General features: G+C 42.5%; 1 protein-coding gene across 5 annotated transcripts in view; it reads left to right on the top strand.

Annotated features, from left to right (window-relative positions):
• DENND5A (DENN domain containing 5A) overlaps positions 1 to 23,388 on the top strand; it is a 99,470-nt gene extending 76,082 nt beyond the window's left edge. For 3 of the 5 annotated variants that reach the window (XM_063092786.1, XM_063092787.1, XM_063092785.1), the window contains 14 exons: positions 179 to 272; positions 2,367 to 2,498; positions 4,847 to 4,999; positions 9,712 to 9,796; positions 11,325 to 11,409; positions 11,872 to 12,000; positions 16,105 to 16,226; positions 17,365 to 17,510; positions 18,151 to 18,269; positions 18,629 to 18,810; positions 19,360 to 19,442; positions 19,979 to 20,102; positions 20,727 to 20,895; positions 22,357 to 23,388. In XM_063092786.1, coding sequence (XP_062948856.1) covers positions 179 to 272; positions 2,367 to 2,498; positions 4,847 to 4,999; positions 9,712 to 9,796; positions 11,325 to 11,409; positions 11,872 to 12,000; positions 16,105 to 16,226; positions 17,365 to 17,510; positions 18,151 to 18,269; positions 18,629 to 18,810; positions 19,360 to 19,442; positions 19,979 to 20,102; positions 20,727 to 20,895; positions 22,357 to 22,540 — 1,807 coding nt within the window. In that variant the 3' untranslated portion in view covers positions 22,541 to 23,388. Of the gene's footprint in view, positions 1 to 178; positions 273 to 2,366; positions 2,499 to 4,846; positions 5,000 to 9,711; positions 9,797 to 11,324; positions 11,410 to 11,871; positions 12,001 to 16,104; positions 16,227 to 17,364; positions 17,511 to 18,150; positions 18,270 to 18,628; positions 18,811 to 19,359; positions 19,443 to 19,978; positions 20,103 to 20,726; positions 20,896 to 22,356 lie in introns of those variants that run through there. The other 2 variants (XM_063092789.1, XM_063092788.1) reach the window with 2 other exon arrangements.
• Positions 23,389 to 24,906: the final 1,518 nt, after the last annotated feature.

The raw sequence follows: 24,906 nt of genomic DNA, 5'->3' as shown, positions 1-24,906 counted from the left end.
TCTTGTCCAGTCACTGATCTTTAAGTTGCTCTTCCTTAGGGTCTCTGAGCTGTCTCTGGGTGACTTCTTGATGATTTCCTGTGCCCAGCATTGGCCCCTAGACATTCAAGTATTCTCCTGTCAGTTGACCTTACTTTTTTAGAGGAATGTTCTTAATTGTCTGCTTTGATTCTGTGAGGTGGACGAAAAGGAATGCCCCTGCCCAGTGGAGGCGGAAAGATCGGCAGAAGCAGCACACAGAACACCTCCGTTTAGATAATGACCAGAGAGAGGTAAGATACCTTAAGAATGACAAGGAATGACTCTGTTATGTTACATTCTCATTTATTATTCTCTTTCTCATTTCCTTGGTCTCTGGTCTGATTTGAGTGTCCCAGAATAACCCTCATAACGAAGAGTTAATACTGGTCTAGTTTCTGAGACCTTATACTGAGCCTAGGTTATGACATATCAGGATGTAGGATGTTTTGCAAGCGGCAGCTAGCCACTAACCAGGTAGGTCCTCCCCATGCTCACTTGTGTGTGATACTTACTCCCTGGGGGGTATGATAGGAACCTCAGAAGATAAGAGTCTGAAACTTGGGAGAAATCCTTCTAAAATTGGTGAGGCTTTTTTGTTTGTGCGGTTTGGTAGGAAAGAAGTTAATTCTGTTAGAGTGAGGAAGAAGAAAAACTGAATTAGGTTGGGTTAACGCTGTGAATCTCTGAATCCAAAAAACGGGAGTACTTTTTCCTTACTGTTTTTCTGTATCCTAATTTATAACAGGTAATCTTGACTTTTTTTCTTAGAGGACTAAAAGAGGGGAATGTTATTATTAGGTGCCTAGGGACTGAGGATTCTTGAATTTACCTCCTGAATCTTTAGAGCTTGTAAGCTGAGTTTCTTAGCTCTGCAGTAACTTGTTTCTAGTAAAGTTGCTAGTTATAAACCTCAAGCTGGAGACCCTACCATACTTAGTGGCAGAGAAGTTGTGAAAGTAGGGCTTTACCTTCAGAAACCTATTTCAGGAACTTCTCTTTGAGAAATAACCCTGCGATTTTCATCTTACACAGATAGAACCTGATAAAGCATACTGTTTTCACATGTGTCTCACACCTCAGTGAACAAGAAAATAACATACTTTGCCTTTGCTGTTTTAAAAGGAATCAGTTAAAATTGCATGATACAGTTATGGATTTTTAACTGCTGATTTACAGGATACAGTTGTACTTAGATTTTTTTGTGAGGGTGGCATAAAGAGTGTTGGTCATTGGTATATTTTAAAAGTCTCCCCTGAGTCTTCCACCTTACCTCCACATTACTATTTTCAGCAGTGTTTACTGAGCACATTTTTTTGGTCACAATCACAGAGGTAAGCACTTTAAAATATAAAGATGACAGGAAGGTAGCCTTGTCCTCAGAGGACAAACCAATGTTTGATCACTGATTATTAGAGAAAGAAGGGGTCTCTTCTACCTGGGGGTAATCATTAAAAAGACTATTCAGAGGAGTAGCCAGCATTTCTTTAAGCCTTGGAGGAGGATAGGATTGTTAGAGAGAAAGTAGAGGAGATGGCAGGATCTAAAGCTTGGTGTGTGTTGTGTAGAGGAGGCTGTGGTCAGAATGTCTTGGAGGGGGAGGTACAAGTTAGGAGGCAGGTCATAACAGTCCAAATGATAGTGATTGAACCTGGGGGTTGATAGTAGGGAAGGTCAAGGGACCAGAAGACAGAACGGACAGAGTTGTGCTACTGGAGTAAATATGGGGGAAGGGAGAAGTCTAGGGTAAAAGTGTTGGTCATGAACCTGGGATATCGAGAGGATGTCAGCATGCAGTTTACCGAATTGATGTGGGTTCTATGTTAAAACAAACATAAATTTGGAGAATCACCAGCACATTGTAGAAAACAGGAAATGCAGTTGTTGTTTTGAGTGTGCAATCTTATTTTCCAGTTTCTAATTTAGCAAGGTTATATTTTGTGATATATGGTAGATATCTTTGATGTGGGCAGAGGAGTTAAATTCCTCTCAGCTTGGTGGGGAAAATGATTTTCTCAGTGGTACTCTGAGATTTGATTGGGTTTACACGCTGAGCTATGTTTGCCATAGCCATGTGTTTTTTTGCCTGTTGTATTTTTAAATCAAAGGTAATTATAGTGTGCATGGAGTGCTTTACATCAGCAAAAACAAATTATATTATTTCAGGTTTTCCTTTTAATACAAGAACTGCATTTTAAACTTGCTGCTCCCAAATTCATCTGAGCCTAGAAATAGTCAGGTAGGAAAGTGTGGGGTGATAGTGCCCTCTTCAGGCACCCATCAGTACTGGTCAGCTATGATTTGTGTACATGGACAGAAAGGGTCTTTGATTTTTCTGTTTGATGTAGAAGTACATCCAGGAAGCCAGGAATATGGGCAGCACCATCCGCCAGCCCAAACTATCCAACCTTTCTCCATCAGTGATTGCCCAAACCAATTGGAAGTTCGTAGAAGGCCTGTTGAAGGAATGCCGCAACAAGGTGAGCTGTGGACACCTTTGTATATGTGCTATTTCCCTTGGCAGCAAGAGTGAAACAACAGCTTGGGCCTGGCAACTCCTCCTTCTTTTAAAAAATACTGTTAATATAATGGGATCAAACTAATTTTAAGATCCTGTTAAATTGGAATTAAGTGTATTTGTTTTAAATAAAACATACCATTAATTGAGAGCAAGCATGCTTTGCTTGATATAAACTTAATATATGTTCTTTGAAACTGATAAGTGTAGTTTTTAATTTTAGACATCTTAAATTACTTGAAATCAGATTAGTCTTCACTCTTACTTGAGCAGATTAGTCTTCACTGATTTCAATGGATTAGTATTAAATATATGAAAATGTTTTTGCCTCTCTAATCTGTTGGCAGTGATCTCTTAAGTCTAGAAACAGGAGTTTACTGAGTGCCTACTATGTGCGAAGCCAAAGTGTGTTATTCAGTTTAAGCTTAGATTGTTAGGATTTTTTTTCCATTCTACAAAGATAGTCATTCTTAACTTTTAATGTTTTAGTTATGAATTTAAATTTCTTTTCTAATGAAAAGAGTCGTCAGCATACCACAATTTTTAGAGCCATTTAGCTAACTCAGTCTCTACTACATCCTGTTTATTCATCAGTGGAATAAAAAGATTTTCCTGCATTTTTAGTTTCTAAGTGGTGCCCATTTATAGAATGAAGTGGTGCTCATTTATAGGAGGAAATAAAATATGCTTTCTTTTACAGAGGAAATTATTACTGTTAAAAGTTAGATTAGTATATCAATATTGATATTTTAAATTCAGGTGTTTAAAAAAAACTTTGGTTACATCACTTGAGTCATTGATACCTGTGATTTTCAATACAATGTTTTCTTTTCTGCCATCAAGAACATTGATTATCTGCATTTCTTGAAAGAGTGCTTCTCTATTGTCTCTGGGATTTTTTTCCTAAGCCACTGACAATCATTCTCAAGTTTTGAGGTACGTGCCCAGGCGGTGACAACTTCCTATTCCACTGCCTGGCCAACAATGACTATAGAATACTATCAATTTCATACGTGTTACTATGTGGGAAAATGTATATCTTAGACTAATTACTATACTTCTTTAATTCTAACACCATAAAGTATTGGTCAGCATGTAGAGCAATAGGAACTCTTGTACTGTTGGAAGTATAAATTGGTGTGATCACTTTGGTAAACAGCATAGTATTACCTAGTAATTCTTTTGGGTATATTCCCCAGAGAAACTTTTCAGCATGTCCCAGGAAATAAGTACAAGAACTTTTCAGCAGCATTCTTTGTAACAGCCCCAAAATGGAAATAACCCAAAGACCAATCAGTAGGACAATTAATAAATAAATTATGGTGGAGAATTAATAAATAAATTGTGATATATTTATTCGTGGAATGCTATATGATAATGGAAATAGACAACAGTTATACCTATCAACATGGATGACTTTCACAAAAATGAAGTTGAGTGAAAAAGCAAATCACAAAAGAAAGAATATAGGCAGAACTAAACTATTGTTTAGGGATACAAGTATAGATGGTAATCATTTCCTTGAATTTCTGTAATTTCATTATGTAAGTGATCACTTTTAGAGTAGGAAGGTGTTGGAAAAGGGCACATGGGGTGCTTCAAAGGTATAGATGGGTTGTATTTTATTTTTTAATGTGGGTGCTGGTTGTAATAGTATAATAGTGCATATATGAAATATATATTTCACAATAAAAAACATTAAAAACAGTAGCACTGGAAAGAAATATGCCAAAATATTAAAGAGTTGTTGCTTTTGAAAGGTAGGATTAGGGGTATTTTTCCCCCTGCCTTTTAGATTTTTTTAAATGTCACAAATTTATAGCATAATTAAATCTTAAGAATTTGGACTCAAGATTCAGGCAGATTTGGATTCAAAGGTCAGATCTACTACTTTGCTGTGTGATTTTGGCCAAGTTACTTAAGTTTTCTGGCCTCAATTTCCTCATCAGTAAATTGGGAATGAAAATGATAGTTATCTCAGAATTTTTAGGAGGCTTAAATGAGATAATGCAATAAGTATAGTGCCTGGTACATAGTATTTAATAAAAACTGTGACTATCATTACACAGTACATGTTTCTTCAGTTAACTAAAAAACTTTCTTTCTTAACTAAGAAGTATATGCTTTTAAAGCATATACTCCCCCATAACCTGACTTATATGGGTGTAAATATATTCTTTGTCTCTAGGGCTTATTCATCTTGTCCCTTCCAGCCTAGCAGATGTGGTGTGCAGGCTGCCACAACCCTCTCCAGTTGCATGTGATCCCGCTTACTGTGGTTACCTAATCCTACTGACTGATTCTTTGTAGACTAAGAGGATGCTGGTGGAAAAGATGGGCCGAGAGGCTGTGGAGCTAGGACACGGGGAGGTGAACATCACAGGGGTGGAAGAGAACACCTTGATCGCCAGCCTTTGTGACCTCCTGGAAAGGATCTGGAGTCATGGGCTACAAGTGAAACAGGTAATGGATGTCTAGCCTCTCCCTGCTGAGCAAACTGTCTTTATTTTTCACTTACTAGCGTTCCCACACTCTTTTTGTCCAGCTGGCTGGCTTTGAAGAATGTGCATAGTCCTCCTAAAGCGATACTTGAAATAGCTGAACAAATAAGTAAATGTGATCCAAACTATTTTCCTTAAAAATAAGCTTCCTAATTCTATGTGTTTGTCAGACTTTTTAAAAGTGGCGTTTTCCTTCCTGGGAGTAGAGCTGACGGACAACCTGGTCCTGTTTACCAGCTGGCCCTCTTCTGTCGATGAACAGAGAGCTTGGAGCTCAGGAAGTACCAAACATGATCTAAGCGCCCTTCACTAATTGTACATTCCTAGTAGAAAAAGGTTTGTCATTGACATCTCTTTTGTATGCAGATGGTTTAACCATCTAAAGATTTGAGAGAAGTCCTCAAGAAGTTGAGTGAGTTTGATTTTTACCGGTTAATACCTGGAGAATTTTCTTATTTCATAATACTATACTTTGACCTGGTGGAGATAGACAACTTCTATTTTTATGTATTTTTAAATTTGAAAAGAATTTGAACTATTTTGAAAAGCGGTGTTATCATGGGAAAATTAGAAAGTACATATTAGTATCCAGCAATTTATTTATTTATTGAGGGCCTACAGTATACCAAGCGCTGTTGTAGGCACTTGAGTTACCTCAGTGAACAAAACAGACCAAGATCTCTGCCTTCTGGAATTTCCATTCTAATGGTTATAGCAATACTCTACCATATCTATCCTTCAAAACATTTTTCTGTGCATATATGCCTATTCATATACATCTGTGTATTTAAAAATCCAACAGAGGGCTGGCCAATTAGCTCAATTGGTAGAACATGGTGCTGATAATACTAAGATCCAGAGTTCAATCCCTGTACCGACCAGCCTCCAAAAAAATAAAATAAAAATCTAACAGAACCATAATGAGATATCATTTCATATCCATTAGGATAGCTAAAATAAAAAAGACAGACAGTAAAAAGTGTTAGTAAAAATGTGGATAAATTGGCACCTTCATACATTGCTGCTGGGAATGTAAAATTGTGCAGCCACTTTGGAAAATAGTCGAGAGGTTCCTCAGAATGTTCAACAGTTATCATATGTCCCAGCCAAGTCCACTTCTAGATATGTACTCAGGAGAAGTGAAAACATATGATGTCAACACAAAAACTTGTATACAAATCTTCACAGCAGCATTATTCATAATAGCCAAAAAGTAGAAACAACTCAGGCATTCATTATTAGCTGGTGAGTAGATCAACTAAATGTGGTATATCCATACAGTGGGATATTATCCAGCAATCAAGAGAATGAAGTACACATGGTACACGTGGATAACTTTGAAAACACACTAAGTGAAAGAAGCCAAAGACAAAAGACCACATACTGTGTTAGCTCATTTATATGAAATGCCCAGAATAGGCAAATCCATAGATGGAAAGTAGACTAAGGGTTGCCAGAGGCTAGAGGAAGGGGGCAATGGGGCATGACTGATAATGCATATGGGGTTTCTTTTTGGGGTGATAAAAATGTTCTAAAATTAGATAGTAGTGATGGTTACACAACTCTGTGAATATATTAAAAACCAGAATTTTTTTTTTTTTGGTACAAAAGATAGTATACATTAAAAGTGTGGGTTTTTTGGTAATGTGAATTATATCTCAAAGCTGTTTTTAAAAAATCCAAATGGGATCATACTGTACATAATGTTTTGTAACTTGCTTTTTTTCACCTCATATCTTTTCCATGCCCTTAACTAATTTTCAGGTGATGGTATAGTAAGTGTTTATGAGCTCAGACTATAAATCAGATAGGACTGGGTTTGAAGTATGATTCCCACTTAATAGCTGTATGAAACTGAGCAAGGTACCTAGCTTCTCTAGGCCTGTTTGCTTACTGAGCAACTAACCATATTATCTGCTTAAAAAGTAGAGAGAACAGCAGTTTTTGCTCCTGGCCTCCTAAATTTTCTTATTTCTCTTGACTGCTTGCCTGTAGGGCTGCCTGCGGCAAGACTTCATAAGAACCTCTGTTATCTTTATTGCTGCCTTTGGCTTTCAGTGACATTGTCCAAGGAGATGGGCTTCCATCTCTAGTATGTTTTTCTGGCAGTGAGAGGTGAAATTTGGTTTTTCATACTGTTTTTGTAGCTGTTGCCATTTGGGGACTGGTATGTGAAAGGGGGCTGTTTCTTATCTTTCATGCTTATGACATTCTTGGAGAATCTGGTGCTGTATGTTGTGTGGCCATACCCCTAAATGAGTAGTGAGGCTGTATTGAACTTTGCAGTCCCAATCAGCCCCTTTGCAAAAGAGGAAAAAAGAGTAGTCCATGTCTCCTAACTAGGAAGACTCAAATGCAGCAGCCCAGCTGTTGCTCTCTGCTCTTGCCCTTGCTTTTTCTCCTCACTGCTGTAATCACTGTGAGCAGGGGTTTCTTTCTTCTGGCCTGGTGGCCTAGTTTTGCTCATCTTGGCTCTTCAGCATCATTGCATGTGAGGTCTCTGTGGTGCCCAGCTGTATTCAGTGTGTGCCACATCCAGATGGTTCTGTTAAGTTCTATTAGGCTGCCTTCCTAGTCTGCCTAGATGCTGGGGATATAGAGACAAATAAGTTAAAGTCCCTGCCCTTTCAGGAGTCTGTTTTCTAATGGTTTCATAAATGGATGGATGAATGGACTTCTAGAAGTCCAAATTACTAAGTCAAAGAACATGAATATTCTAAGCTCTTGAATTGTCTCCTAAATATTTTATATTAATATGACTTCCTAGTAAGGAAGTCATATATACCCCTAGTGTTTAGGGGTTGCAAGTCTCACTCACTAATGTTGTCAAACATTTAAGTTTTTTCAAATATTTGGTATTTTGATGAATAAAAGTAGTGTTTTCTAATTTTAATTTGTGTATTTTTTAAGTTACATTGAGATTTTTGGGTTTTAAGTTTCATAAATCTTGTAAGAAACCCAAATAGACAGCAAGTTTATTTCTGCAGAGGAGGATTCCCCCCATTCAAATGTTTAATTTTTTCCCCCAAAAATAGATCAAGTTGGTGAATAGAAAGAAAATAGATCATTGCTATTCTCATGAAATAAATATTTTTTTTTCTTTTTTAATCGATACATAGTTATTGTACATACTTATGGGGTACAGAGTGATATTTCGATATATGTATATAATGTGTAATGATCAAATCAGGGTAATTAGCATATTCATCACTGCAAACATTTATCATTTCTATGTGTTGAGAACATTTGAACTCTTCTAGCCATTTGAAGATATGTAATAAATTATTATTAATTATAGTCCCCTAGCACTACTATAGAACACTAGAACTTATCTTCTATCTAGCTGTAAGTTTGTATCTGTTAACCAACCTTTCCCTATCTCTCTCTTCTCCTCTCTCCTCCCCTTCTTATGGGATAAATCTTAAGACCTTAAATCTTCATATTCATCCCAGAGCACAAAATTTTCTTTAGAAAGCATAACTTCAAAAGTTAAATGATCTTTTCAGAAGCAGTGTGTAAAGTATAATTATTAAGAGCAATGGTTCTGACATTAGATTGAATCCCAACACTCTACTTACTAGTGATGTGATGTTTTACAAGTTACTTTAACCTTGCCGATTCCTAGTTTTCTCTTCTGTAAAGAAAATGGGGATAGAGTATCTACCTTGTAGGATTATTGGGACTATTAATTAAAATACTGTATTTTAAACATTTAACATAGTGCTTAGTTCATAGCAAGTCTCAAGGCATGGTAGCATCTATCATTATTATTACTTTTATCAGATATGGTACTAAAGTTATTTATAAGATTATTATAATAAATCCTGCTACTAAACCAAACATACTACATTTATATTATATCGACTACATAGGAACAGTTACCATGAATCTGAAATAAAGTTTTTGTTATGTAATAAGTGTCATGATGTACTGGAGGATGATTAGAAAGAGACGAGGCAGTTGCTGGGTGGCCAGCTGGGCTCATTCAGTACCTATTTGAATTGCTCTCTTGCATCAGACTTGCAAATGCTATTCAGATTTGTGCCTTGGTAAAATGGCAAATTACTACATGTCTCAAATAGTTTAAGCTGCAACTCTTAAATTCCCAAATGTCAAGGTTCTACTATATGACTATAGTTTATCTCAGCCTTGCAATTAAGTACTGGCCTACCTTCCTGCAGGCTTCTTCATCTATGGCTTCAGTAGTAAATCCTCATCACAGTGATGACTTATTCTCCCCAGGCTGCATTAAGGGCAGGAATGCCTTTAAGTATTTTAGGAAATTTAGAAGCTATCATTGAATCTCATAGACTGGATCTGCTCTTCTGTGTAAAAGCCATCATGCTCTGTTCAAGCCGACCTTCAACCAACAGACCATTTAGTGGTTGATAGATTATTTGCTTTTTTCTGTCTTATTCATTTGTCCCTTCCCAGGCTGTCTTTGGCATCTCCTTCCTATCCCCAGTGGGGGACCATTTCTTTTTACTGTTCCCTTTCTTTCTTTATATTTCTTCTGGATTTTAGTAAAGGGATATTTGCATACATTGCATCCAGGTGTGCATTGAGACAAGAAACAGTACAGATACTTTTTAACAAAAGCCTGTATCTATATGCTCAAAGCTTTGGCCTTTGAAATCTAAACCGATAGGTGTTTCTCTCTTGCATTGGTTCCAGGGGAAATCAGCCTTGTGGTCCCATCTGATACATTACCAGGAAAACCGGCAGAGAAAACTCACATCAGGAAGCTTCAGTACCTCAGGTAAGATGATCTCTGCATATCTGTCCACTTTCCCATTCCCCATTTGCATGATCATCTGAAGCATACTATTCCAGGTCAATGAAGCCTTTGCTCTGGAGTGTTTTCCTTTTTAAATATTGAGCCACCAGGCTCTCTGAACCAGAGCATACCAAAGCCATGGGGTTTGCTTTCATTATGTGTTTTTATACCCTTTTGATCAGTGAGATAGAAAATTTATATCAGCGAGAGGCCAGTCCTAGAATAAATTTGGCTTTTATTGCAGTACTGGTGTACTGTGTTTGGAGCAAGCTGTTTTCATAGTCATTTGTTTTATTTCTATGACATCGGCATTGAGATTATCTGTCCTATCAGTCAACAGAACTGTTTGTTAGTTTCCTTCCTTGGAACTCTTCAAAGTCAAGGCCTGGCATAAATGATCCCTTACACTTTCTTTCTGTTTCTAATTTAATAAAAATGTCAGTTTGTGGGGACTCCAGAGATCATCTAGTCTAGCCCCGTTCTTTTATAAGAGGAGGAAGGTGGGGTCCAGTGAAGAATTGAGTTTATTTAAGGTCACACAGTGAATTAATGGAAAAGGCCAGATTAGGAGCCAGGCCTCTTGTCTCCTGGTCTGGTGTTCTTTCTACCATTCTGCAGTGTCCCGAAGAGTCTCCCTTCTTTTACTTCTTGACGCATCTCTCCTTTTTATGCCATCCTTTGTTCTTCCCTTTCTACCAGAAAATTTCTTTACCTCTCTTGGATGATCTTATCCTAATGGTAAAGATGAATTAAATGGGGTAAAAAGGTGGGCATTAACTCTTTGCCTTCGAACTAGTTGACCTCAACTAGTACTGACTGTGGGGAGATAATTGGCTAAAAACCAGGGACAAGAGTGCCCTAGGTAGCCTTACTTTCTGGATGTGGGAGCAAAGAGTCTTCTCAGGAAGGCTACAGAAGTTATAGTTATGGGATAAACTATAGCCAAAAATTTCCAACAGCTTGGTGATGAAAATACTAAGTTTTAAACATTGGGCATGAGGATATAATGTTATTGTATCTTCTCTTTTCTGAGAGGTCCCGAGCATTCTGGAACAGATTCTTACACATTCCCTTGGCTTTTTGTAGCCCATTTTGAAGCCAGGACAGGACATAAGTAGTAGCTTCAAGTAGAAACACTGCTTCCATGGATTATGCTGAGACTGATAGATTAGGAACCAGGATAACTGTGTTCTGGTTCCAACTTTGCCACTTGGTGACCTGGGCAAAGCGGCTAATTTCTCTGAATTTCAGTTTCCTCCTCAGTTAAGTGGGGAAACTGTGATACTTTCCTTAGCTACCTTATAAGTTGTTATAGAATTAAATGAGATTATATGCATAAAAGTATAAAATCTGAACTCTAGTAGGAACTTAATAAATTTTATGAAATGATTGATTAAAGTGTTGCCAGTGTAATTATTTCCTGTAGAAATTTGTGATTGGAAATAAAGAAGAGTAGTCAGCTATTTGGATATTTAGATCTCTTTGGACATGACCAACTTTTTTGTTCTAGGCATACTTCTTGATTCAGAACGGAGGAAGTCTGATGCCAGCTCAGTCATGTCTCCCCTGAGGATCTCCCTGATTCAGGATATGAGGTTAGTCTGGGTTCACATGTAATAAGCCACTAAAATCCTGTTTTCATTTGCTGCTTAGGATCTCAGTGACTGTTACAGAATCTCAGCTAACCAAGAAGCCCTTTTTATTGATCTTGTGCTTCATGATGTATTTGTAGAGCTGTATAAACAGTTGGGTTTCCTGGCATTTTTGGAGATCTATACTAGGGTGAATGAAGGAACATAGGAGAGTCTCTCAAGGTTTAAGAGCTTAGATTTGGCCTGGCTTTTCGAGGCCTGGACTGTCTTCTTTTCCCCCAAATTATGGTGAGCCTATCTGGAAAGCTACATGGAAGCCCAGAATTTAGAGAACAAGAGAGATGAGCTCTCCTAGAGTGGGATAGGGCTGCCTCACCATGCGTTCTTTGGCTTTACAGGGGAGGTAGTATCAGTGAATTCATCTCCCACCCCATCCTCCACTTCCCTTTTTCATTTCCCCTTCAGGCACATCCAGAACATCGGGGAAATCAAGACTGATGTGGGGAAGGCCAGAGCATGGGTGCGACTGTCAATGGAAAAAAAATTACTTTCCAGACATCTGAAGCAGCTTCTTTCAGACCATGAGCTCACCAAGTAAGGCCGCTCCACCTGGAGGAGAACCAGGCTCCTAGGAATGGCAGGGAGGGCTTGGAAACCCAGTGTGGGAAGAGGGAGTATGTTGCTGCATTCAGCTAACCCCAAATTGCATGTGAAGGTTTTGCAGTATTTCCTCTTCTCCCCCTTTATCTGTAGAAGAATACTTCTGCTATATCTATCCTCCCTATCTTCTCAATTTACGTACCCCAAACTAGCTTTCTTAAAGAGATGCTGAGAAGGATGGAGTCCTCCTCTCCTTCCTGCATTCAGGTGACGTGTATACCTCTTGGGCATAAGATATGTCCTCTATTTGTTTCTTGTCCAGGGGAGCAAAGGATTGGGGAATTAAAAAGGAAACTTCTGAGATATCCCCTTATCTCTTTTGTTATCTCCTGAGTCCAGGGCCAACCCAAAGCAACCAATTCCTTGTTTTTTTTCTCTGTACCCTGCCTGAGTCTCTCTAGAGCTTAGAGGGCTTGTAGATAACATTCCTAGGCCCTCTCCCTCCATATGTTCCATCCAGAAAGAGGGTGGGGAGAGATTCCAATGCCCTCGCACTCCCAGGAGCCACTAAACCTACAGTTCTTTTCTCTTCATTTTTTTATCGCCTACATTCTTTCTGAACCCTAGCTCTTAGAGGAGGAGGGGGAGGAATGCTGTCCCCTTCTCTGCCTCTTGGACCACCACCTTTCTGTCTTGTCATTTATGTAATTGTGTTTGGCTTTTTCTTCATTGCCAATCATGTTGGGCTTTTTTTTTTCTTAAGGATTTTCTTAGGCATCATTTCATGGTATCCTTTATTATGTGACTTCCCTATGGATGATACAGCAGAGGAGTAGACCCTGGGGAAATTTTTTTTATAAGCCAATTGATTAAACTCTCAGAACTGATTTTATTCAAAGTGAAATATAGTTTTTAAACTGTTTATTGTGGGTGTGAACTACAATAAGAAATCAGGTTTAGAATCTTCAGAGGTTAAAGAGCTCACTTGAGAAATTAGGAAACAGCAGTTCTTAAAGAGCTTAAACTTGATTTCTAAAGGAACAACAAGGTTTAGGAATGAAATTGGAGATTGGGAGGACAACTAAAAGACAACAAAGTGGACATGTAAGCTGTAGTTGAGAAGGCAAATGTTTGCATACCATATTCTACAAGACAGTTCTGTGTCTTGGAAAAATCTGTCACTGTAGATTTTTCTACACCAGGGCCTGACAGGGCGGGAGTCATTCTTTTGGGCCATTGCGGGTGTCGTCTGTCAGGAGAGGCTGCAAGTCAGCAGGAGGACAGGGCAGAGAGGCAGCCGAGAGGGGAACAAGCACAAGAAATTTATGAAGGCCAGGGCACAGAGAGGTCTAGGGTGCATGAGCTTGAGGATCTAGCAGTAGTAAACGGGTAACAGATCTTGGTCAGGAAGCTAATCTAGGTTTCTTCTAACTGTAGCCTTGTTAGAGGAGATAAGCTCAGAATTTACTCAGTCCATAGTGACTTCTCACCTGATATTCTGACCCGTGTTCTATTCTAGTGAGTGGAAAATGGGGAGAGTTTTGCTGCCACAGATTGCTCTTTGGATGGAGTATGGGGAGAGAGAAAGGGGCATTTTGTCAAAACCTACTTATCCCTCCATCCTGTCTTCTCTCACCTTTCTCCCCAATATGCTTAGAGCTCCCACCACACCATACCCCTCACCCTATTTAGTATATCTTCGGCCCTTTCTTGTCTGTACTTCTGCATGGCCCTAGTCCCTGTCTTCTTCTCTACCTGGTAAACTCCTTCAGGGCTTAGTCAGAAGTTTTCTTGGTCAGTCTTTTCCTGGATTCCTCAGAGGAGTGGTCCATTCCTCTTCCAGGCATGCATAACATTTGTTCAGTATTTGCTTATCCCTGTTTTACCACTGATTTGTGCTGTCTTATCATTATCTATTTGCTTGCTGCTTATTAAAATTTGCTTTCACTGAGGGCGTGAATCGCGTACTTTTCTTAATGCCTAGCTCCTAATAGGCATTCAGCCAGTGCACACGAACGTTTGCGTAGGTGCATAGACAGGAGTAGGTAGACAGGCTTGGGAAAGTGTATCGTGATAGAATGTTTCTGAATTTCTGGGATTTCCAGCTAGCCCTCGTGACTGTTTGCAGCTTGGAGATGGGGTATGGTGGAGGCAAAGTAAGGGGCCTTGTATTCATGGGACTCATTGAACTATTAATTCTAAAGGAAGAAATTAGTTAGTTCCTTTATAGGGAACCCAAACTCTTTCTCTTTGACCTCTTTGCAGTGACTGATATACCGTGTAGTGACCCCTTTACCTTGAAACTCACTTTGTATGGCTGCCATGCCCCTGTAGCATCCTGTTCTCTTTCTCCCCTTACTCTTTCCAGGATGTTGGCTTCCATAGTCTTGAGTTCTCTGCATGCACACATTTTCTTTGTCACTGTCTCACTTGCTCTCTCTTACTTGGTGACTTCACCTATTCTCATGACTTCCATCACCTCTAAGCAGGTGACTCCCACATCTTAAGCTCTGTCTCTGACGGTTCTTCTGAGCTCCAGTCCTGCATTTATTTCCATTGAGGTATTTTACTTTTAGCCCAGAGAGAACAAAAGCAGAGAGACTCACAGAGTGAAGACTTCACCATAACTACATTTTTCTCAGATTTTTTTGTTAATGTCTCTACTGTTCTCTCTGAACATCCTTCCCCCACTTCTCCTTACCTACATTCAAAATTTGGACTCAGTTTTGACTTCTCAGAGTCCACCCCTGCTTTACTTCCCACATACAGATTTCAAATCCGTAGCCTCTGCCGCACCTGACTCCTTATCGTGTTTCCTGCACTGCCTTAGTTTAATCCTCATTTGCCTTTCACCTCTCACTTGCACTAAATTTGAATTTCCTGCAGTTGGTGATAGCTTTTCTACAGCCATTTGCAGATACCCATTACCTACAAGGCAAATTACAAACTCTTTAGCCTGAAATTTAGGGTCATCCTTCATTGTACTCTAGCCTAACTTTTCAGCCTCATTGCTAACTGATCACTTCTCTGAACCTTCAACTCCAGCCAAAATGGTTTCCACATCTGTCCTTCATCCTATACAACACTTGTCTAAATTTGTGCTATCCTTCAGGTCCCTCTTGTTCTAGAAAGCCTCCAGGACCATTGAAGCTTATGGCTCTTTAATATAAGAAAGAGCTTTTCATTTGGCAACTCATTATGGGCAGTCTTACACAATGGCCTTTACCTGATTTATTCACTTAGTTATTTGAGGGCAAATGCTTCCCTCTCCAGCACCTGTACATTATAGGCCTCAATTGGTGAGTGATCTATTGAAAATACCTTATAAACCTGTATAGGTAGGACCTCACAGATCTATTGAATCCCATACCTCTCTGGCCATGGTGATTGCAGTCTGGGCAACCAGGCCAGTTGCCTTCTTTTGTCCTCTGTGTATTTCTCTGTGATTAGGGCCTGCACATTTGGCTCTTGGTGTCCTCTCTATTTGGGAAGATATTTTTGTGCAACACACAGGGCCTGGAATGTCAGGCAAAGCAGTTGGCCTTTGATGAATAGGCAGTGGTGATGAAGGCAGAAAGTTTGAGAAGTGAGGCAAGGAGGTGATCTGCATGGCACTTCCTTGCCTGTGACCTGGATCAGAGGCAGGAACAGAAGCCTGCCTTTCATAACCTCTGAAGCTGTCCTGGGTTTACAGCCACATTCATACAGACTCATGGCTCTTAGATCTGATAACGGTTCAAGACCAGGCCTGGTAATGAATGGTGATCACAGACCTCTTGCCATTGCTACGCACATACCATGCACTGGGGTGACAACCTAACTAGAAGCCTGAGAGGACCCATGTCATTGCTGATGGATTTTCATTCCAGCCCTCAGTTTAGGAAAAGAGATTCCACAGCCTCTGGTACTGTCATTGTAGTGTCATCAACCCTTGGACGTAGGTAGTGTTTGATTCTCTTTGTTTCTTTATAGGGTGACCCTAGGAAACTTGATGCTTGACACCTTATGCTGCCCTTAGATGTCCCCTTGCAGAACTGAATAATTCTAGCTTCTTTCCCCTCCTTTTGGGAGATTGATGTGTTGCCTCCTCTCCAACAGAAAGTTGTACAAGCGCTATGCCTTCCTGCGCTGTGATGACGAGAAGGAGCAGTTCCTCTATCACCTCCTCTCTTTCAATGCCGTCGATTACTTTTGCTTCACCAATGTCTTCACAACTATCCGTGAGTAGCCCCATGCTCCCCACTGGCCTTCTCAAGGCAGTCTTCGTGAACTGTCTGAGGCTCACTCACTGTCCCCCTTTTAAGGAAAGATTATCACTTGTACTTTCTATTTGCCCTTTGTTTCTGTGGGGAGAGAGGTCCACTTGCCCTCGTTGGAGGTTGTGTTTTCTCTGAAGCTGCTTATTCTTATTCTGAGCTGGGAAACTCAGTTCTTTGGCTTAAGGTGATAAAGGTGGAGTAGAGTAGGTAGGCTAGTGCAGTTCACCTCCCTCTCTGCATATCTGTCAAGAACCTCCCTTTTGTTTTGGCCTAAGAGGGTCATTCGGCAATACAGAAGGTCTCAAACCAGGCCAAAGGGAAAAAAGCTCTTCTTGAAGTAACAGAAAGAACTCCAGATGGCAGAGAAAAGTTTGAGTCTGGGCCTGGCTCTGCCCTAACTGGTGTCTGTGAGTAGAGTTCACTCCTGCTGTGGGCCTCAGTCTCCCTATTTGCAGAGTGAGGAAGAGAGGTTCAATATGGTCTAAGGCCCCTTGAGTCTCATCTTTCTTTGATGCCAGGATTCTCTGAGTGGACCCCCATGGCTGGTTCTTTAGCCAGTTACTTAGCAGCCTGGATTCTTGTTTCTATCTGACACCTTATTTTCTCTTTCAGAGACTAGGGCTGTGGGCTGAATAGAAGTAGCACTGGACTGGAATTTAGAAGACCTGAGGCAAACTGTTTACCTTTCTGTGTCTTGGAAAAGGGACTGCAATACCTGCAGCCTCTCCTAAGATTGTTATGATTGTTACTAGCGTTCATGAGATGATAGATTGAAAAGTCTTCTGAAAAGCAATTCATCACAATGTCAGGAGTTGGTGATATTGTTTAAAGAGTAGGTTCTCTTAGCTCTGAGCCTACAGATGGGCTTAGATGTTGATGTTTGGCTGGTAAAACTGGGAGGAGTGAGATTGGGGGATGGGGGCTAATATTCTAAGCCAACCACACGCTAGGTCGTGGGGCCCTGCTGTTTCAGGGCTCTGCTGGGGCTAGTACATCAGGGGCCACAATCATGCCAGCATGCCTGGGGCAGGTCGGGGCCCCATCAGGTATAGGAGGGATTCCTGATCCCCTCAATGCCTTTGTGGCTTCCCCTAAACAGTGATCCCGTACCACATTCTGATTGTACCAAGCAAGAAGCTGGGGGGCTCCATGTTCACCGCCAACCCATGGATCTGTATCTCGGGAGAACTGGGTGAGACACAGATCCTGCAGATACCCAGGAATGTGCTAGAGATGACCTTTGAGGTATGTGTTATTTGGGGGCCACAACCCTAGGTTTTGTGGGGATCTGAATTGGCAACAGCTGCTTTGAGTTTTCTGAAAGGAATTTTTTTTCGGTAACCGATACAGAGATTGAACCCCAGATCTTGGTGTTATCAGCACAACCCTCTAACCAACTGAGCTAACTGGCTAGCTTGAAGGGTTTTATGGGGGCCTTTCTTTGGACAGTGTTATACATCAGCACAGCTGACCTGTCCTGAGGTGATCTGAGAGGCTGGAGCCAAGGGTTGACCCTGAGGAGAGGGGGAGCCTGCCCTGCCTAACAGTCTCTGGCTGGAAGGCAGTTACCTGTCTGGACTTGCATGCTCTCTTTGCATGTGTGTTGAGAAATCCCCAAGTGTTCCCAGAGACCTTGGAACCCACTTCCAGAGCCTCCTGCCCCAGGCTCTGTTCTTCCTCTAGGAAACAGCATCTTTCTCAGCCACAGGTTGCTCATGAGACAGTAGTGTACCCTCAGCCCTGGTGGTAGGTGGAGCCATGAGCTCTGTTCCTGCAGATGCTGAGGGGCCAGGTTGCTGGCAGCCAGTCAGATCCATGCCTCTGAGGATTGCTGCTCTTTTCTCCTGTTTTCCTGACGTACCCCACCTTCTCTATTTTTTTACAGTGCCAGAACTTGGGGAAGCTCACTACTGTACAGATTGGGCATGATAACTCTGGGCTGTATGCCAAGTGGCTGGTGGAGTATGTGATGGTCAGGAATGAGATCACAGGACATACCTACAAGTAAGTGTTCCCTCAGCTGTGCCCTAAGATAGTGGGGCAAGGTACTGTCTTGGAGGACTGGAGGTTGTGATAGGCTGAGGCAACTTCCTGTTTGGCTCTGCCTCGTGAACTTGAAATAGAAGGAGGGTTTTCCAAGTGAAGATGTATGGTATTGCTGTGCACAGGTCCCAGGCCACCCATGCCACTCAGGTGACTTCTCTGATGATACACAGTGGGACAAAAAGGGCCTTAAGTGAGTCCCCAGCCTGGTTTCAGAGGCTGTCTCCAGGGATCGGCTTTGTTGATAGCTCTTGCTGAGCAGCAAGGAAAAGGACACTGGAGGAGCTGGCAGCTCTGACAGGCCATTGCCTGACCTTCAGGTTCCCTTGTGGCCGGTGGTTAGGGAAGGGCATGGATGATGGAAGCCTGGAGCGGGTCCTAGTTGGGGAGCTGCTCACGTCCCAGCCTGAGGTGGACGAGAGGCCATGCCGGACCCCGCCGCTGCAGCAATCCCCCAGCGTCATCCGGAGGCTTGTTACCATCTCACCCAACAACAAGCCCAGTAAGTGGGAGGAGGGGTGGGCCTGGGGTGTGGGCAGATCTCTGTGAGCCCGATGACAAGGGAGCCCAGATAGCAGCCTTAAGAGCCACCTCTGCTGACAAAGCCATTTCAGGCATTCGGCATCCTCCTAGTTTGCCTGGAAAGAGAGGGGAGAGCTCATGTAGCTAAGCCTGGGTGCTCTGTACTGTTTGTGCATGATCCTATAGAGGAGAGAGGTCTGTTTCCTGGCTTTCTCCTTTCTGGTTTTTGGGCTTCACAGCCAAGTCTTGGCCCTCTTTTGGTTACCAAAAATTCTGGGGTAAAATGGAAAATGAACTTTACCAAGATCTCTTAGAGACACAACTCTAAGGTATTAGCTTTTGCTTTTTTCCCCAAGTTTTTGGGAAGAGCTAACTCAGCAAATTTGAGTGAGCAAGAGCCTCTGCTTCCCAAGGTTCAGCTGCCTTGCCTCTCCCATTAGCGCTCCCTATGTCCTCAGTCTCCTGCTCAGTCAGCTAAGTACTGTTAGCTTCTGAGATTGGTTAGGCACGTCTGCTTGATTTTTATCAGAGCTGAACACTGGGCAGATCCAGGAGTCCATCGGGGAGGCAGTCAATGGCATTGTGAAGCACTTCCATAAACCTGAGAAAGAGGTGAGCCTTCCTGTTCTCCAACCCACGGCCTTATATTGAGTAAGAGGGAGTAATCTTATTTTTCCAGTTATCTTGCTGTGCTCTTCCAGGCCAATGTACTGTGAACAGCACAGAGTCTTGTAGAGTGTGTGCCTCAGCTAGTTTGGAATGGAGCAGACTCATTCTTCTGGGGGCTTTTGCCTTGGGTTGCCCTGTTTCTCCCTCCACATTGATTATCCATCAGAATTCCTGGGACCCAGTGAACAGTGCCTATTTCTGTCCTTTGCCTGGGTCTCCCTGATGAACAATGGCTACACTATCTTTGTACCCCTGGTTGGGAATCTCCTTATGTGTGACCCAGATCCATCATCTATTCATTCATCCACTCATTCAACAGCTCTTCACTGAGAGTTGCTCTGAGCCATGTGCTAGGGGAACAGACAAGGTCCTTGTCTTTTGCTGCCCTCCCAGCTCTGAGCTGTGGGTCTGGGGATGTGGTGGTGGGAAGGCAGCTCAGCCGAGACAAGCCTGGCACTTTCCCCTTCTTCCTTTCCTAGCGAGGCAGTCTGACGCTGTTGCTTTGTGGAGAGTGCGGCCTTGTCTCAGCCCTTGAACAAGCTTTCCAGCATGGATTTAAATCTCCTCGGCTCTTCAAAAATGTCTTCATTTGGGATTTCCTGGGTGAGTTGAGTTAGGGTGGTAGGGTGGGAAAAGCATGCACAGACACAGGGGACTTGCCAACATAGCATGGTTGCTGACCCCTAGGCTCTGAGGGGCAGAGCCCAAATCAGGTGACTCTCAATTTAGATCTGTTGTTTGCTTGCCCTGGTTTGTCTTGAAGAAAATGACAGGAGTCCTCCTTCCCCTTCTATGTACCCTTACCTCCTGAGAATTGGACAAAAAATATTGTAGACATGTATATGTCATTATCTAGTATGGGCTTTGTCCTGAGTCCTCACACTTTCTCTTTATAGATCTAAAAGGCCAGTTGAGAGTATTGGAGCCCAAGACCTGTGTTGTGCTCACTTGGAGAATTTTCATGCAAGAAACCATCCTCAGGGTTTTCTTATATCTTCAGACTAGGGAAAAGACTATTTTTATATTAAGGGCCACATAAATAAATTTAGGAGATAAGGATAGGGAACATAAGGATTATTTTGAAATGTGACGAATGACATCAAAACACTCATGTTGTTCTCCTTAAGTTATCTGCATGAACTTGGATGACAGGTGGCCTGCAGGACAGTCCGAGACAGGTTGGTATCGAGAGCCTTTGTCACTGGCAAGCTTTTCTACTCTTTACAGAAAAAGCACAAACCTATTATGAGACATTAGAGCAGAATGAAGTGGTCCCTGAGGAAAACTGGCATACAAGGGCCCGGAACTTCTGCCGTTTTGTCACTGCAATCAACAACACTCCCCGGAACATCGGCAAGGATGGCAAGTTTCAGATGCTGGTGTGCTTGGGAGCCAGGTACTGCAGCCTCGGGGCCCAGAGTGCACAGCAGCCAGCCCCAGACGTGGTGCTGGAGGCTTTGGGTGGTGTAGGGGCTGGGAAATGGCTGATGACCAGGTGCCTGTGGGCAGGATGGGACCGTAGAGGGCTTTGTAGAGGTCCTTAATTCCCTTCATGTAAAATGTATATGTTGGGGATCTGTGGGGGTGGGATGAGAGTATGTGTGTAACTGGGGGAGAAGGAGCCACATTTTGATGGGAAGGAACAAAACCACCCCTTTGGGGAAATTTGGAGTAGAATATATCTGGTCATTACTTCAATAAACATTTGAATGTGCCAGGCATTATGGAAGGTGGTGGGAAGAGAGCTGAATAAAACATGGTCCCTGCCATACAGAAATTCACTTGTCCTAATTAAATACAGTATAAGCGAGAAAGTTGTGAGAGTCCAAAAAAGAAGTATGCAAAGTATGCACTCAAAAGGTATGCTGAAATGTAGAGGAGAAAAATCGGAAAAAGCTTCAGGAAGGAGGTGATATTTGAGGTGAGCCTCTAATGGAAGGAAATAACAGGTAGAATCTGGGAAGGGCAGTAATAGGAAACACAGTGAAAAGGAGAATAGGGGCCTTGAGAACCTAGGACAGAGAAAGATTCCTTCCATATTAGGACAAAATTGTTTTTTCAGGGGACTGAATCAATATTAATATATCGTGGGATGGTGTGCATCAGAGTGGTCAAGAATGTTAGAGGCTATTCCAGTAGGTCAGGTGAGAGGGCATGAAACCCAAGTAAACTTAAGGCAGTAGTTTATTGAGGCCACATAAGGGAAGGTGTTAGCATAGTGGTTAAAAACAGACTCTAGAACCACATTCAAAGGTTCACATCTCAGGGCAGCCATTTACTAGCTGTGTGATCTTGGAGGAGTGATCTTAACCTCTGTGTACCTCAATTTCTTTGTCTGTAAAGTGGGGATAATAATAGTACCTACCTCATATAATAGGGTTGTCATGAAGATTAAATCTCTTAGAACAGTGCTGGCACGTGCTGAGTGCCATGTGAGTGTGAGTGCTTATTATTGCTGGTGCTGTAGCTGTGGGGAGGAGAGGTGCTCTGGGAGAGACTGGCTGTTGAGATGGAGCAAGTAGTGCTGACTGCAACCTGCTGTCTGGATGGTGGCGGGGTTTTCAAGGGAGGGTGAGGGAGGCAGGGGAGGAGGAGCAGGCTTGGGGCCAGATGACAGGGCTGGTTTGGGTCAGGTTGGCTTTGTGTCCCTGGGTCTGGGTGGCTCCCAGTGGCAGCTTTTTAAAGCCCTGTCCAGCCCCTTTGCCACGCCCTGTTGCAGAGGGGAAGGGGAGCTATGAGGAGCTGCCACCTTCTCTATTTTCAGGCTTAGTTCAAGGTTTCTCCCTTGGCTTTGCACTGACTGTCCTTCCTTTTCCCTCAACCCGCTGAAATGCCTGGACCGCTCCTGCCCTGCCAGGGACCACCTCCTGCACCACTGGATTGCCCTGCTGGCGGACTGTCCCATCACTGCACACATGTATGAGGATGTGGCACTGATCAAAGACCATACACTTGTCAATTCCTTGATCCGCGTGCTGCAGACACTGCAAGAGTTCAACATCACGCTGGAGACGTCCCTCGTCAAGGGCATCGACATCTGACCTCCCAACACCAGCCAGTGCAGGACTAAGGATTCTCACCCTGCAGCTTGGCCCTTCTTCTCGAAGGGACTGAAGCAAGTTTGCAGGAGATGGAGAGGAGCTGTACACTCACTGTAAAAAGAAAACTAGAGGATTTTTGGAATAAATAATCTATTTTAGAGTTTATTTGCTGATTTGCTTTTTACACACTTTCATGTGAAAGAGTGATAGGGAGAGGGAGCGAGGTTGGTGCTGCTTATTTTGAAGCTGGCACCCTCCCTCGCCGTGGCCGCTGCTGGGAGGCTGAGGCCTCCTGGACTGAGCCTGCGGCACCGCGTGGGGGGCAGTTCCGCTTTCTCGCCCCCATCACGTTAATGAGGCCATTCCACATCGTTTTTAAACTAATGTTTTCTATATTAACATTATTATGGATATTTGGCTTTCGTGGGCCACACACAGGTGTGCTGAGCGGGATGCCCCATGCTCCAATCAGAGGGATTTAGTAGCGCCTCCAAGCAGGCACTGATGAGTCAGTCCCACATCTTTTCTTTTTTTGTCAGTATTATTCGGGAAGGAGACATGCCGGGACGTGTCATCGTGTCGAAAATCACATTTCCTGTTGGCACACAGATGCTCAGAAGTAATCATAAGCATGTTTTAACAGGTTTTTCTTTCTCTTTTCTTTTTTCTTTTTTAAAAAAAAAATGTTTTATTTATTTAACCCTCCATTGTGTATTTTAAGCATTTTTTTTTTTTTTTAAGGAAAGAAAAATCTTGTCACAGTCTAACTGGCTATGTTATTATTGTTAAATTTATGTTGTTTTGCAACTTAGAAACAAACTACAGTATGGCCCACTTAATAAAACACCTGAAACAAAACTGCATGGGTCACTGACTTTTATGGGGGTTTGTGAGCGGTGGGCTGTGGAGGGTGCAGTTTGGTTGCCGGAGAGGATGGGACTGTGGCGTTTCCTCTGTCCACCAGCTGGCTTGGGGTTGTGGACTACCCAGGATGCTCCAAGGTCCTGGTGGCTCCTGGCTTCCCCCTGCAGCACCAGGAGCTTTCATAGCTGTTAACTCAAGTGGCTATTTGAGAGGGATGCAGACAAGCGTTATTTTCCCATTCCATAGAGGAGAAGACTGAGGTACAGAGGGGAAAGACCTGGCCAAGGTTGCAAAGATTGTCACTCAACTGAGACAGGATGGGGCATTTTTTGAGAGGGTAAGGGAGCCAGGTGTGGGAACACAGGACACAGGAGACACTGTCTACCCTTAGGGAAAATAACTCTTTGTTGAGAGAAGGGTTTGCTTCTCCAGGGATGGCAGGTGGTAGAACTTTATGAGGGTCTTGGGAACTAGCTTCCTTCATGTTTATTCTTCAACCAAGCTGCTTTGGCAGGAAGCTCCAGAAGTGTAGCATGACCAAGTAAGCACCTCAAATCAATTAATGTCCTCTTCTATGCTTCCCTGGTTTTGCATGTATTATTCCCTCTGCCTGAAGTGCCTTCCCCTCGCCTACTTGCTGTTCATTGTTCCAGGTTTACTTTAGGAGTCACCCACTCCAGTGTCTTTCCGAATCCCCCTAGGCAGAGTTAATCATTCTATCATTATGCTCTCAGATGCTGACACCTTCTCTCTGGGTTGTCATGCTGTTTTCATATTTGGCCCACCCCCTGGAGCTCCTTCCTAGAGGGCAGAGAGGGTCTCTTGCCCATCTCCATCTCCCATGTCTGACAAGTGGTGAGGGAAGGCTTTTTGAAGACCCGAGCAAAGGGACCAGAGACTCCTGAGAGCCTCAGCGCAGCATCTTGCCAGCAGGGGGCGTGAGGTGGCTGCACTTCAGCTGTCTACCTGAAAGCCAGTTCTTTTGTCTTCAGTGTTTTGGAGATGGGGGAGGGAAGGAAAGAGGAGGTAGGCAGTGCCTCTGGAGCAGGAGGGGATTTCTGGACAGACAAGAAGGGCAGCATGGAACTCAGCTGTGTATGTGTACATTGTAGGCCTAGGCCTGAGCTTACCTTAGGCCAGGTACTTCACAAACACAACTCTCCCTTTTCCTCACAACTCTGTAAGGCAAGTGTAGAGTATCCCAGGTTTATATAGGTGAGAAAATTGAGGCTCAGAGAAGTTTAGTCACTTGCTCAAGGAAACATGGCCCATAAGTAAGTTTGCAGTTACCAGAACAGTCTTCCTCCAAGCCTGTGGCTTTTCCATTGACAACTACTCCCTTATTTGATTCAGGTCTCTGCTCAGATGTCCTTAGGGATACCTACCCTGACCACAGTAAAAGACCAACAGTCGTTTTTTATCCCCTTATTTTGGTTTATTTTCCTTCCTGACACTTACAAACGTTATATTAATTATTTGTTAATTTTAAGTGTAAGTTTTAT

This window comes from Cynocephalus volans, chromosome 4, assembly GCF_027409185.1.
Source record: "Cynocephalus volans isolate mCynVol1 chromosome 4, mCynVol1.pri, whole genome shotgun sequence".
Classification (NCBI taxonomy): domain Eukaryota; kingdom Metazoa; phylum Chordata; class Mammalia; order Dermoptera; family Cynocephalidae; genus Cynocephalus; species Cynocephalus volans.
Note: the sequence above shows the minus strand (reverse complement) of the source record. Positions and strands in the feature narration are given on the sequence as shown.